This window comes from Berghia stephanieae, chromosome 6, assembly GCF_034508935.2.
Source record: "Berghia stephanieae isolate SIO BIC M18660-M18661 chromosome 6, UCSD_Bste_1.3, whole genome shotgun sequence".
NCBI classification, from domain to species: Eukaryota; Metazoa; Mollusca; class Gastropoda; order Nudibranchia; family Aeolidiidae; genus Berghia; species Berghia stephanieae.
In genome coordinates, this window is record NC_088365.1 from 32,204,138 (window position 1) to 32,219,612 (window position 15,475).

Below are 15,475 nucleotides of genomic sequence, written 5' to 3' on the forward strand. Positions count from 1 at the left end.
TCAGCGGTGGGACAGACTTAAGTCACCCTTGAATTTCAGATTTTTAAATTATTTTTTTTTGGGAGTGAAAATACTGATTTTTTGTTTATAGGTTATGGCCGGTCTGTAATGCCAACAAGCTTTATTTCTAACAAATGGTAAAAAGTGAATGATGACAAATCTAACCTTGACATAATGTTATGTTATCATTATTTCATCTATATGCATGCATTGAATGGTTTTCTGTTTTGATGACATTGGATACCTTCCCTATTTTTACATGTCTTTTGAGAAATGTTGTCTTTGCATAACTGTGGATGCAAGTTATTACATACATCCTTATATTGCAACCTCTCTCCTCCCTTCCTGTCCCTAATATAACCCATGTTTTTATTCATCTGCTGTCCATGCCTTCCATCTGTATTTGATGTATACGCTGAATGCCCATAATTGTCTTGACTTTGTCATCATCTTCATCATCATCATCATGATCAGGAGACAACAACAAAAAGAAACCAGGTAGGAATATTGAAATTTCATTATCAGGGTGTTTATAATTAATCCTTAAGTTCAGTTTATTGAATCAAATGAATAAAAAATGTGACAGTATGATGTTTCAAGTCTGATTTTGAAATGTTTTTTATTTGTAAGACATTATATATTCTTCGTCTTTTAAAAAATTGATCTATTTTTTGGTCATGCTATGGTTTTGATATTTGTTATCCTTATCTTCCATTTGACAATCAAAACTGAGTTCCTTTTATTTGTTAATTTATTTATTTACCTTTTTCATTAATCTATTTTATGAAAACATCTGACCATTTAATCCATGATTATTGGATACGGCAAATCATAACTACATATAGATAATATGCAGATGACATAGAACTGTTGATTGTTGTCATTTGTCATTTTCTTTTTCAGGTGATTAGTTCTCACCACATTTTATGTAAAAGACAGTAGTTAATTTTGCACATACATTTATTTTTATGACAATAAAGATTTGTAATAGATTGTCATAAGGTGTCATATAGCCTTGTCTACTTTTTCATTTTCCATGGGGTAAAAGCATGTTTCCCCTATATCACTATGGACTGTGTGCATGAAATTATTACTCACTTGCATGAAAAATATATTGAATCTTAAAAGTACTTCGCTTTGTTCTTGTTAGTTCCAATCCACACACACACACACACACTCACGAACACACACACACACACACACACACACACACACACACACACACACTCACTCACAAACACAAACACAAAAAGAGTAAAAGTGGCTAGGACAGAAATAAGAACACAGGAATAAAAAAATATATTCATAAACAAATTATTACTATTAAATCGCAAACAGTTTTGCAAGGGATGCACAGTATATTTTAGTCCATAATAGTCTATACTGCCCAGTGTAAGTTGATTTTTAAAAATTATTTGAGAAGACTCGTGTTCCCTGATTCCATTGGTAACAAGGTCTTTCATCTATATTATTATTATTATTATTATTATTATTATTATTATTATTATTATTATTATTATTATTATTATATTATATTATTATTATTATTATTGAACAAAATTTCTTCAACCTCAAAGATAAAATAAGATATTGTTCAAAAAGCAAATGCTATTTATTCAATTCAGCAAACTGTGCCACAACCCGGATACAATAACTTTCCAACTATACATAGTTTGTAGACATTCTTATTGTATGCATGAAATCTCAACTTCATACTATTCTAAAATTTTTTTTTTTTTTTTTTTTTTTTTTTTTTTGATTTTTCAACATCTTATTTATTTATTTATTTATTTAGTTTTGTTGTTGTTGGTCCCATGTTTTTCCAAAAAATAATTTTCAAACATATCCATGGAGTAATAGGACCTCATTTGAATAAACAAAATGCAGAAAATAAGTTTGGTTTGACGAGCATTACGACATGTAATTTTTGTTTTGTATTTTCATAATTTACCTGATAAACCTGATGATGTATATTGCTGTAAATTGCTATTGTTAAGAAGCCCTTGAGAGCCATTAGGCCCATGGAACTAGAATTTACCCCAGTTTCCATAGTGTGAAATGGACAATAGCAATTGAATGCTACCCTTTGTTTAGGATGCTTGTCAATCCAAAACCTACTCCTCACAAGATCTAATAGACCCAGCCTCCCAATCACTGCTGGGTGGACAGAAAGGTAATGGAAATTTTTTTTGACTTCACCCCAAGATCGATATTGTTTTGTTTTTTTTGCCTGTGAAGTGAATTTTCTAACAATTGAGCTATCTGGGTCCTCATTGCTGTCATTAACTCACTTAATCCTGGAGATTTTTGCTGCTTTTCAAAATTGGAAAAAATGTATTAAAAATGAGCATGTACATAGATAGTTTTATTCAACTATAATTAACATTTAAAAACCAAAAATATTAGCTTGATACTATGTCTATATTTGTCTCAGAAAACTGTAATAAATAGGAATGGGGTAAAAGTAACCTGATTAAACTAAGGCTATAGGGTTGAGTGAGTTAAGACTCTTGATAAAATGAGTTCAAATCTATTCTCTTGCTATTTCCATTCCACTTATATGATTGATTATATTTCTAAAAGGCTTTACAATTATATTAGATGCCTTGGAATTCAGTTCACGACACTTTCTCATGATTATTAAATATATACCCACCAGCTCTCATGGAAGATCTTGGTATCAATGATGACATAGATGACATCAGTGAGATGACGGACGAAGACAATTCTGAAGCCCAGCCAGTGGTGGCTGGTAGTGATGGGGGCAAAGGTAAAACTAATGACAGTGACTGGGACGCCTCGGCTATATCAGACATCATGACTACACCACGGCCAGGAATTCTCAAGAAAACCAGTAACGTAAGTCGTGCTCCATTTGACATACTTGACGTCTTTCTCTTAGTACCTGATGGGATATATTATAATGCTGCAATTGTAATTTTCAGTTTATCTGGCTGTGGCCCATCTTCCTTATTTACTTGCCTACTTAGGCCCGTCACTCCACGCATTGAACACATTTAGTGGGTATTGTATGAATACTCATTTATTTATTTTCTGATGATAATAATGATAATGATGATCATGATGATTGATAATGATGATGAGGATGATTAATGTTGGTAGATGAAGATGAAATTTAAAATATTACATCTCAATGTTAACTTTTTTTTTCAGGCTGGATTAGGTGGCTCGCAAGAAGAGCAGCATGTTGAAAAGCTACGGCAAGAGAAACAGAAAGAGGATGCCAAACCCAAAATGCTCATTAAAGCTCCAGTGGTATGCTATTTATTATGTCATCTTTTCTCTGATTTTATTGACAGTAGTATTAGGAAAAAGAAAATGGAAGAGGTATAAATTGTAGCCATTAGTCATATCATAATTCTCCTGCTTATGGTAAGTTAAGGATTGCCATGACTTATTTGTCTTGTTTTTTTTTGTTTTTTTTTTTTAATTTATATAATTTTTTTGTTTGTTTTGTTTTGTTTTGTTTTGCTCTGTTTTTGTTGATTATAAATGTATCTTTTGATAAATCCAATTCAGTGTATTATGAACAGAGCTACCTACTTGAAAATTTAAAAATTCGTAGTTTACATGAGAAAAATAAAGGAACCTCACTATGAATAGCTTAACCAATACATAATTTGCATCATCAAAAAAGGCTTAAAAAGTCCTAAATATAGGTTCTTTGGATTCAAACCATCCTTTTACATCTTTTATTGAATCAGAGACACAAATATAGTTCCGTTGTTGGATCAAAAAATGTGTAATACTACGATTTTTTCATAGTACAAGGCAGGTCTGATAATGGGTCATTTTATCTTGTATGTCCACTAAAGGAACTTGACTTGCTCAAGCCGTCCAATCATGACAAGAATATGATCCTTTTTTAGGCAGAGAAAGGGGTTAGGGGAGAGGGAGGATGAGTAAATAGATGTGTCCAAAATGTAAGGTCATGATTCTCGAAACTTGCATTTCATTCATTGATTTTTAAAGTACCTCTTCTAGGTTGCACCAATTATACGAGAGAGTTAAGGTAAATGTTTAAAAATAAAAAAAGACTTCCTTTATTCATTCTCATTGGGAAATGTGTCTTAAGGGTATATTTCAAGGAGAGACTGAAATATCCTAGATGACAACTGCAATACAGATGCAATTGAGCTAGGGTGACGTGACTAGCTCAAACTCAAAAACACATTTCACAGCGGATGGGAGTTTACCCTGGTAACATATCAGGTTACCTCCACTTCACTGGGTTACCCAAAGCGATCAATGAATTGTTAGGAGAGATTTTTTTTCTTTCTCAGATTGATTCAGATGACGAGAGCAGTGCCTGGGATACAACGGAGGCAGAAAACATTCAGCCTATTACTAAAGATTCCAATGTAGCTGTTGCTTCAGCTCCCAAAACTCAAACTCACCCAGCCTTAAGGGAACAGAAAAGCAGTGTAAGTACTGGACAATCAACACTAATAATAATAATAATAATAATAATAATAATAATAATAATAATAATAATAATAGTAATAATTATAATACTACTCCTACTACTACTACTACTACTACTACTACTACTACTACTACTACTACTACTACTACTACTACTACTACTAACTACTACACTACTACTACTACTACTACTATACTACTACTACTACTACTACTACTACTACACTACTACTACTACTACTACTACTACTACTACTACTACTACTACTAATAATAATAATAATAATAATAATAATAATAATAATGATAGTGATGATGATGACAATGACCTTTATATTCAACCACCCATTTCTTTACAGTTATCTGAATGGGACAGCGATGTAGAAGACATGATCCAGCCCATGGTCCCCCAGACCCCAACACCCCCTGTACCCACCTTGACAGGGACAGTGCCTAAAGAGGTAATTATTCCCGATTCACAACTAACTTTTATTTATGACTCATCACTTCAATCTGGTGTCGTGCAGAAAATTTAGTTTAAAATCAAATTTGATCTAAGTTTGGAATATTTATTTGTTTGAAGTGAATGGAAGATTATCTTATCACTATCCTTGAAGAAGTAATTTAATTTTGATTTAAGTTTCAAGGTAGGCTTAGAGTTGAATTTTAAGCATCAGTTTCGTCATGATATACAGTGGAATCCGCTTAAGATAAACTCTTTGGGGCCAGAATTTAAAACAATCTTTAGCAAGATTTATCTTATCCATTTTCAAGGGGAACAACCTTTCAATTCAAAATGAGTGTTGGGTAAAAAATCTCCCCTGTTCATGAAAATTGAGTGTGTGACTTTTTATCAATAATGATGCATGCTTCGTCTTGTCATTTGGTAGCCTACATGTTTTGTTTCTTGGTTGTTTTTTAATTTTAATTTTTTTTAGGGGGGGGGGGGGGGGGTTGGTGAATGGAGGTGGGGAAAGAAGGCCGCTATGGCAGAGAACAGTTTATTTAAACTGGGCCAAGACCGATTTGTCTTAATCAAAACCATACTTTGAATAGTTGGCTTATATAAGGGGGAAAAAAACGGGACTGGATGAAAGTTTATTTTAAATGAGATTTTATCTTAAGGTAGTTTATCTTATCAGGACTCCACTGTTATACCATTTAGACGAGATTGGTTACATTTCAGATCTGACAATTTACATCAGGGTTTCTTAACTTTTTTGCTCATTTGATATAAATAAAAAAAGGTTCAAAAGGTTTGTTGACAAAGATAAGCTCAAAACAACTGCTGTCTTGTCAAAGACAAGGATACGCTGTAGATATGGATCCTGGGTCAATGAATTGTACTATTTGTGTCTCAAATAGTGTCAGGTACTCTTTGTAAATTTAGTTTTACTAATTGTTCAAGATGAGGGGAAGAAAAAATGCAGAATGAAAGCTTTCAATGTTGACGCTTTTTTCGTTGTTTCGTTTTTCATTTTTAAATCAATGTTTGATGGTATGAGTTTTGACTGCTTTGCATAGTCACGACCTTTCACTTTCCATTATGTCATTAGCTATTATTGCTGTTACCTTCTAATTTAGTACCTATTCATATAGTAGTACATATTCTTTTAAAAACGCTGTTACCCGCTCCATCATGAATAGACCTCTCTCTCTCTCTCTCTCACTCTCTCTCTCTCTCTCTCTATCTCTCTCTCTCTCTTCTCTTCTCTCTCCTCTCTCTCTCTCTCTCTCTCTCTCACCAACTCTCTCTCTCTCTCTCTCTCTCTCTCTCTCTCTCTCTCTCTCTCTCTCTCTCTCTCTCTCTCTCTCCCTCTCTCTCTCTCTCTCACTCTTTCTCTTTCGTTTAACATTTTGTTTTCTAAAAATATCAAATAAGCAATGTTTGATCGACAATATATTTAAATTTTGAATTGCTAAAATTTTGTATTTTCTGGTCTGATTTATTTATTTTTAATGTGTCCAATTTTGGTGTTGGATGTTTAACCATTTTGACAAATTGTGCTTTGAGTATTTTAAATGGATTGGCGTCCAGGATAGGACAGCAAAAACAGTATTAGCCAATTAAATCTCACAGCTGTTGTCTTATTGAGGGAACACTTTGTTGTCTGATCCAGGTGGAGGCAATAGTCCGACAGAAACAGGTGGAATGTCAGGACTTTGAAGAGGACGATGCCATGTCCCCTGTATCAAAGCCTGACACACCCATTGGTGATGTAAACAATGAAGGGGCGGAGCCTGTGGCTAAATTTTATATGGTACATTCTTAGATTCCTTTTTGGGCATGGCATTTGTATTGTATAATTCTGATTTTGAAGACTTTGTTTCCTCTCTTAATCAGTTAACTTTTCTCTCACTTTTTGTATCGTAAATTGGGTTGATGAAAGCCACTAGAAAGACCAACTCAGGTTTTGGAACATAATTATGCTAATCTTACCAAGGTTTCAGGAATTAGTATATATATATTAATTCCTGAGGCCTCTTGTCATTTAAGGGCATGTATGAAAAAGTGTCATTTGTCCAATGTTTTCAAGTCATGATTAGTGCGACTATGTGGTCTTGTGGTATGACACTGGCTTTTGGATGGGAAGGTCCTGGGTTTGAGCTTTGCTCGGCATATAGTTGAGTCCTTGGAAAAGTCCCTTTACTCACATTCTCTCACTGTACTCAGGTGTAAAATGAGTACCTGGCCGTTAACAGTGCTCTCTCTGTCCGAAAAAATATGTAATATTGCCTAACAGGCGTCATGTCCCGTTCTACATGTTAAGTGTTGCTGTTGGTCAGGGACCCCTTGTAAAGTACTTTGAGCATGTTTAGTATATATTGCGCCATATAAAAGGCTCAATTTATTTTTAAAAATTTTTTTTAATGACCTTATTCATCCTTGTGGCCTCGATCACCCCAGTTTACAGTACTAAAACGGTAGTATGTAGTCTCTGTGATGTTTCTTTTTCCATACGTTTTATAGTGACTCTCTTTGGTGTTTGGTGTTATCTTGTAGGTGTTATACTAATAAAGAGGAAATGCATTTTGTAAATATCAGTCCTTTCGTTTTGGGATACACAGAGAGTTCTATAGTGAGGATTATTCACATGTTGACAAGATTTCCTAGGACTGAAGTTTCAAAATTAAAAGTTCATGTTAGGCAATTTGCCAATTAATTAAATTAAATCACCCCCTTTGGCAATGGCACCTTTAGATTCGGCATTCCATGAAGGAATATAGATGATCCATCAAATAGGGTGCCTGATGTCAGCAGGAATCACCTATGTTATCCAACTTTGTCAATACAGAATAAAGATCAAAAACATTGAATTTCCAACTCAGAAAACCAATATAAATAATATTGTATGGAAACGAAATAGAATGAAATAAATTATTTAAACGTGGATGTGGTGATGAAAAAACACCCATCAAAAAAACCCACATAAACCCACTCCCAAAGAAAACAAAACCAAACAAAAAAAAAAAAACCCACCTTATAACAAAAAAACAAAAAAACTAAACAAACAAACAATCAAATAAAAATCAAATTAAAAAACAAAAACAAAAACAAACAAAGCAAAGAAGAAACAAGTTGATGATGATAATAATAGCCCTGCTCAAAGTTATGATGGTGATGACGATGATGATGGTGATATTTAAAACTACTTATTATGGTGACGTAGTGACTATGTTGATGATTAACTTGATTAAATATTTCAACAATTAAAAATAATGATCACATTATATACAAACAAAAAGACAAGAAAAAAACAAATTGAATTAAATTCACTTTATCTTTTTTGGCATTTCAATATTATCTACCAGGTTTCAGGCAGACTCTTTATTACTCTTCAGGAAATAATCATATTATATCAAAGTTAGTATAGCCGACTCAGATTAATTGCCCATCGATTAATCGTAAACTCTGGTTATACTCTACACATTCCCAAAAAAACACGGAATTTTTTTCTATATATTTGCTTAGCTTAATCGCACACCTTCTCTGCTAATTGCTATACAGTCATTCCATATTGATTGGAGAAAAATATCTTGACATTATAAAAGTAACAGTAAAAGATGTGTGCTCACTTCTTAGGGAGAGTTCGTGTGTTCATGTATATGGGTTAACTGTCAACAGATGATAGTACTTCTGACAAACTGATAAATTTGAGATGGTGGACAAAGTACGCCACTTCAATCAAGAAGATTGCTTGACAGATGATTTACGAACATTGGCGAGATTGGAGACAAGGGTTTATAAACAGCTTGCACAGACTAGAAAACAACCAATGCTTCAGGATTACTATTCTTACAAACAATAATGTCACATTTTAGTTGTCGATAAAACATAAAAAGAAAAAAAAAAAAGAAAAACAATTACCACATTCCCCTCCCCCCCCCCCAAAAAAAAAACATAAAAAGAAAAAAAAAGAAAAACAATTACCACGTTCCCCCCCCTCCCCCCCCCCCCCCCAAAAGAAAAACAAAAAAACAAAAAAAAAACAAACAAAAACAAAACAAAAAACAACAAAATAATCAACAACAAAAAAAAAATAATAAACTAACAAAAACAAAAATCGAAACAAAAAGCCCCTCAAATGAGGCCATGTCTTGAACAAGACGGTCCCAAGCCCGTAGAAAACCCAGAGGAGAAGCTCCTATATGAATGGTACTTAGATGCTGTTATTAGTTTCTTCACTTAATCGCACTCTCCACTTAATCGACACACTAACCAAAATTCATGAGGGTGTGCGATTAAGCAGAGTTGACTGTATAAAATATCATTTTCAAACATACCAATTATGTTTTTGTGAGACACAAATTTTTGGATGATATTTTAATTAGAAATACAAACTGGTAACACATTATTTTCATATTTTAAGATGCAAGACCCCTCAACAAATGCACTCATGAACTGATCTATTGTATTACTCTGGCTGCTTTGAATTTAATTTTGATACTCAATGTGTTTGGCGTGATATTAATTTTCTATCAATGTTGTAAAAAGAGAAGTGTCAAAACAAATGATAGCTCCTAAAAACAACTTTAATGGTCCATGGAGATTTTGAGGAAATTTTTACAACTGAACGTGATACCCCTCTTTTAACTGTACCATAAATACTGTAAATAATTTAAGTACATCCATATTTATTGTTTAAAGAAATTGGAAGTCGGTTAATATATGATTAACTGAATTATCTAAAAAGACACCTTTGGGCTAGTTGTTTTTTTTTTAAGTTAACTGATCTCACAGATGTTTTGTTCTTAAAACTAATAGGTACAAATCATATTCTTTGCTATTATTGTTCACTCTCAGATTAAGGGACTGATACAAGATTGCATTTTCTCAATGATTAGACTATTCTTTGATCTTTTTTTTTTAATTTACAAAGTCTACCTTGAATTAACTATTTTGAATTAGTTTCATGTTGTAGATATAGACTATACACTTTAATTCTGTTTGTAACAACTTGTGTTGCCATTATGAAACTGAGAATTGTTTATGTAGTTTTGTGTGTGTGTGTGTGTGTGTGTGTGTGTGTGTGTATGTTTGGGTGTGTAGAAGAGAGAGAGAGAGAGAGAGAGAGAGAGAGAGAGAGAGAGAGAGAGAGAGAGAGAGAGAGAGAGAGAGAGAGAGAGAGAGAGAGAAAGAGAGTGTGGCATAGACAGAGTATTGGAAGCTTAGCGGTACCATATCTTGTCTTACGTCTGTTACAGTTGTCACCAATCTGTTCAGTGACCAGATTGGTGACAAAACAGTCCTCGAGTAAGTCACTTTGCATGCACTTGATTCAGGTGTTATTGAGTACCTTGCTATGGGCAGTGATGGCTATCGTAAGAGTGCTGGTACATAAGGATGTCTAACAGGCAACTTGTACATTAGGAAATTGAAATTGGGTACAACATGGCCTGCTTGGAGCATGATTGAAGTATGTGAAGCTCATGGTGAATCCATGAAAATGTGCTATATATATGTTAATATATATATACTTTTTTTTTTGTAGAGAGTGTTGATTGAAGGTGGTGGTGTCCAAGATGAATTTTGCTTTAGATGTTTAAAGTACCACATTTGTTTATACTATGAAGTAAATGGATAACTGATCATTTACAAAAGGAAATAAAAACCCAAACTTATGTTGAATTGTTTGTGCCCCTCCTTGAACAGAGTTCAGTTAGTAGTGAGGAATCCCTTAATGGAAAGGTAAACGAGAGGGCCCAATATGAAATTAACATTTGATTACTATTTTCACAGCCTGTTTGTTTTTAAAAGCTTGCATTAACATTGGGCCCCACATACACGATATATTTGTAAAGTGGTCTGTTTTGTCAAATTGGTAGATATATTAATGGGTTTGATATTTCTGCACAGCATCAAAAATTTAATGTGGTATCTCGTTTTCATTTTTTAGTTTACATATTTTGGTCTGATTGTTTTATATACTTCGTATAAAATCTATGAAGCTCACTCTTTGATTTCACAGGCATGTACAATTTTATTTTATCTCAACTTAAATGGAGAAATTCAAAGACCCTCTTTTTATCAGGACAGCTTAAAACGTAGTACTGTATAATCTATATTGAGCATAGAGAGCACTAAATAAATGCGGGAAGGCAGGTCGAATTTTACCCAGCTAGAACACACCTTTTTTTTTGAGTGTCATTAATTGATATTTGTTATTTGCCAATAATATTATAAAGCCTTAGCCTTTAACTCTACATCTTCATTAACTTTGATCTTGTAAAATAGTAGGTGATAACATTTCTAGGAGTATGGTATGGTCTTTGTGGTTAATAGAGGTGATACAGAATATTGTTCAATGTTACAATTGCTACAAACATTCCAATCACTACTTTTGGGTATATTTGTAGATCACGTTTATTAATGAAGATGTAACAAGAAGTATTCTGTGTCAAATGTCATGAAAAGACAAATATATTATTTTTAGGAACTAAGGAATCAAGGACACCAACTTGTTCAGAAACCTAAAGACTGACACAAACTATATAACAGGAGTTGTCTCTAAAAGAGGCGACTGGTACAATGGATAAAGTTAGTGTTATGGTGGACAAAGTTCAAAGATGGAGACATAATTTGAAACCTGGAGACAACCCTTTACAAATTCATATTTATCTGACTACTTATCAACTGGTTCAAGTATTAAGCCTTTTAAAAAGATTCTTATTCAGTGAATTGTTATATAAATAAATTTGTTATTCCATCGCACACAACTTCTAATGAGCTTTTAATATCTCTTTTCATAACAAAAGTCAAGCCATGTTGAGTTTGGTTGTGACTGGCACTGATCACAACGATAATTAAATGTTGCTCTTGAATTTATTTTCAAGAGTAAAGGAGATTACACAAATTACTTCGCTCGGCTCAGGTGTGAATGTAAGGTTGTGGCTATAGGCAGTGTTGAAATATATGAGAATGCTAGTTCACAAAAATGTGCCTATCAGTCAACTGGCACAGTATGTGATGGAAATTTAGTTTCACAAGGTTGACTAGGGAAAATATACGAATCATTGTGAAGTGTATTGAGCATGTTTTTTTGGGGGTTTTTTTCTTTTTCTTTTTTTTTTTTCCTTTTTTTTTCTTTTTTGGTCTTGTTTTTGTATCTGTCCCAGAAAGTGTTCTCAGAAAAAATGAATATGTGAATATTATGAAAGTGTAAATTTTTTTGGTACAATAAGTTCGTAGATTAATTCTCTCGTAACACAGATGCTATATTTAACATATTATTGTAATTTGTTTTAGGATCCATAAAGTTCGTCTTTTCTTATCTTATCAAATGCCATAACATTTTCCAATATGACTGATCTAACTTTTAACCATTTATACTTGATTCATGTCTTATAGTGACACACATTCATTAAATTCTTGTTTTGTGTACAGTTAAATAACTGTAGTGTTTACTTTACTAACTGTGTGTAAATTGTTTATAGATTTAAATATGAGCTATATCTTTCACTATAATTTTGTGATGTAAACATTATATTTACTATTGTGGTATTATACACCTTAAAGGTAAGGTGCATACAGTCAGATCATATGAATATAATTATAAAATCAAACTATACTGTTAAATATATGTCCCCTCCAACCGTCCCTTATATTTATTAGGAAAACAACTTAAAGAAAACTTTATCGACTATACCTACTTGTTTATTTATATTTACTTCCTTTCATTAGAATTATAAATGTGTTTCGGCTAATTTGATGTTGTTGTGACAAGACGTTTTGATAACAATAATTTGAATACTTGCATATTTCATTTTAAAAATAGAAATGATTTCTTAAAATGAGTCTTGTATAGTCTTTTTGTTACACTGTTAAATTCACCCGGCATACGATCCTAATTTGACTTGTGATTTTTTATTTTTAAATATGCACAGAGAAATGTAATTTTCAAAACTGTTACAAGTTGATGGTGTATTTTTCAAAAGAAGAGAAACATTTTTTTTCCATTTAATCCAAAGTTTAAGAAGTTGGCAACGTCTCTGTCTTCTATGTTATATTGTGTCACAATGTTGTTATTATTCAATTTAGATTAACTGTACAGACTTTTTCACTTAGTTTCCAAGAAATGCATGTGGAAATGTTTTTATATGGACACCACTTGCACCATTTTGATAAATTCACCGAAAATGAACTCATCATATTTGTTGTTTTGTTTAGTTACAACGAATAAGCTCTCACAGCTAAAAAGTTTTCTTTCTCTCCTCCCCCCCCCCACCCCCCACCCACATATCATATATGATGAATAAAAATCACTGAATCCATTTATTGGCTGGGTTCAATACATTATATAAAGACGTTCAATTGATTTATATATTGAGATATCTAAGAGTTTGCCGGTATTATATTCAAAATACCTTACGTATCATTATCACTTTGGTGATAAAAGATGGAAACTTAAAATATCCAGATCATTTGTCTTTGTTGATTTTACTGGAGCTTACATTCATCTTTACAGTCATTTACCACATTATAGGTACATTCAACACATGATAACTCAATATGATAACGTATTAATCATATGTTGGAATAACTCAAATGATAATGTATTTAATCATATGTTGGAATAACTCAATATGATAACGTATTAATCATATGTTGGAATTTCTTGCTATTTTAATTGCTCTCTAAAAGGGAAATCCAAACATCAGTATTTGATCAGATTAGACAAATGCCAAGAATATCAACATTTCCTGTTGGAACTGTGCTGTTCTCTTTCTATATATCTTTAACTTGTATATCAATCAGAATGGTGTAGAGAATAACAAAGCTAATGACGATAATGATGATGAAGACGATGATTGGGACTCCACTGTGGGTGCAGTCACTCCTAGACAGAATGCTGGTCTCCAGTATAAAGAGGTAGGACTATTTATCTTGCGACTATGAGCCTGAATTCTTGAATTACATTTAAGATATGCGGCATTTCAAGAAAAGGACTAAGCTAGATTATTCTTTCAAATAAGACCCAAAAGTAGTAGTAAATGGAGCAGAGAGTAAGATAAGGAGTAACTCAGGGTATATTTGTAGTTAGGACCGTTACTTTTCCTGATAGACATTCATAGTGTGAATAAAGATCTCTCATCAGCCGGAAAGGGACGATTATTTGCAGATGACTGTGTCTTGTATGAAAAATATTTTAAAAACCCGTTGAAGGACTTTGATACTTTGCAACAATGGGTAAAGAAATGAAAGATGGAATTTCATCCAGATAAAGACAGATTTGGGGTAGTTTTTCATCAATCTGTCCATTGAACAGTAGGTTGGTCGCTGTTAGTATTTAGATCAGACCAGCTGATGTATATGCGAACTGGAAAATAATTGGTTATACACCTTACAACTTTATGTCATTGATCCAAGATGTTCCATTTACAGTTCAGTCCCCATTATCTGTTTTGAGTAAAAAATTTATTTTGCTTTTTTTTTTTTTTTTTAACAGGTCACTGTTGGTGGTCCTGAAAGTTTATCAGAAGTAGTAGAGGTGATAAAGCCACAGGAAGCATCAAAGTCGAGAGCATCACCAGCACACACTCAAGACGATGGAAAGCAAACAGCAAATGCAAGTGCTGATTCAAAAGTGTATGCAATTGGAGTTGGCAACAAACAAAAGGATGATGATGATGATGATGATGACAGTACATGGGATTCTGAGGTATTGTATAGAACAATGAAACAGTGATGATTATAGTCTTAAAGTTTTTATAAATAATGGTTCTTGCTATAGAATGTCAATCAATAGAAAGTCAATTCACTCCTGTGGTTCAAGGAAGCAAAATGATATTAAAACTGAAGGGTTAGCCTCTGGATTATAATTTTTCGGAAAATGTAAGAGGTCATTTAAACAATACCAAAAATAAGCTTAAGTATTGCGGTTTAGATGGTGAAAGATCGTATTAAAATTATTTTATCTATATCATTTAAAAATAAAATAGATCGTAAAATAATTTTCCTATAGCCAGTCAATTATATTGTTTTGTGTAAATTTGGTATTTTCCAGGATGATGCTCTCCCATCAGAGACTGCCCCAAACAACACAATGAGATTCCTTGCAGGAATCACTTCCTCTGGAGACACAGATGCTGCCAATAACAACAAGGAAAGGAAAGATGATAGTGTGGATGGGAGAAAGAAAGGTGATGATGAAGAGGAGTCAGATGAGGAAACGGAGACCGTTTCGTCATGGGAAATAGAGAGAAGGACTAAGGTAGGAATATCAACAATTAGTATGTATAGACTTTTAGGACAGTAGAATCTATGGAAAAGTTGTCACTATTTCTGCAGCATGAAATGAATATGACTGTCATCTGCATTTTTTGCGGCCGCAAATATCAGGGCGATCCGCACATTTTGGCAAATTTCCCAAAATTGGCAAATCGTGGCAAATTTTGGGAAAATTGGCAAATCGCGTGGCAAATTTTGGGGAAAAAAAAGAAACGAAAACAAAATTACGAAAAAAAAAAGTTCGAAACTTGAGAAATGTTGCAGCTTTGCCTGGCCCAAACCAAGGGAAGCTACTCTCTA

The 15,475-nt window shown here is 33.1% G+C and overlaps 1 protein-coding gene across 28 annotated transcripts in view; it reads left to right on the forward strand.

Annotated features, from left to right (window-relative positions):
* The window catches only part of LOC144974877 (ankyrin repeat domain-containing protein 26-like), a 92,258-nt gene that overhangs the window by 23,580 nt on the left and 53,203 nt on the right, over nt 1–15,475 (forward strand). For 19 of the 28 annotated variants that reach the window (XM_078918321.1, XM_078918322.1, XM_078918323.1 and 16 more), the window contains 10 exons: nt 475–498; nt 2,660–2,859; nt 3,175–3,276; nt 4,305–4,445; nt 4,806–4,907; nt 6,567–6,707; nt 10,601–10,636; nt 13,703–13,816; nt 14,394–14,606; nt 14,952–15,158. In XM_078918321.1, the coding sequence (XP_078774447.1) occupies nt 475–498; nt 2,660–2,859; nt 3,175–3,276; nt 4,305–4,445; nt 4,806–4,907; nt 6,567–6,707; nt 10,601–10,636; nt 13,703–13,816; nt 14,394–14,606; nt 14,952–15,158 (1,280 nt within the window). The remainder of the gene's footprint in view (nt 1–474; nt 499–2,659; nt 2,860–3,174; nt 3,277–4,304; nt 4,446–4,805; nt 4,908–6,566; nt 6,708–10,600; nt 10,637–13,702; nt 13,817–14,393; nt 14,607–14,951; nt 15,159–15,475) is intronic. The other 9 variants (XM_078918330.1, XM_078918328.1, XM_078918329.1 and 6 more) reach the window with 5 other exon arrangements.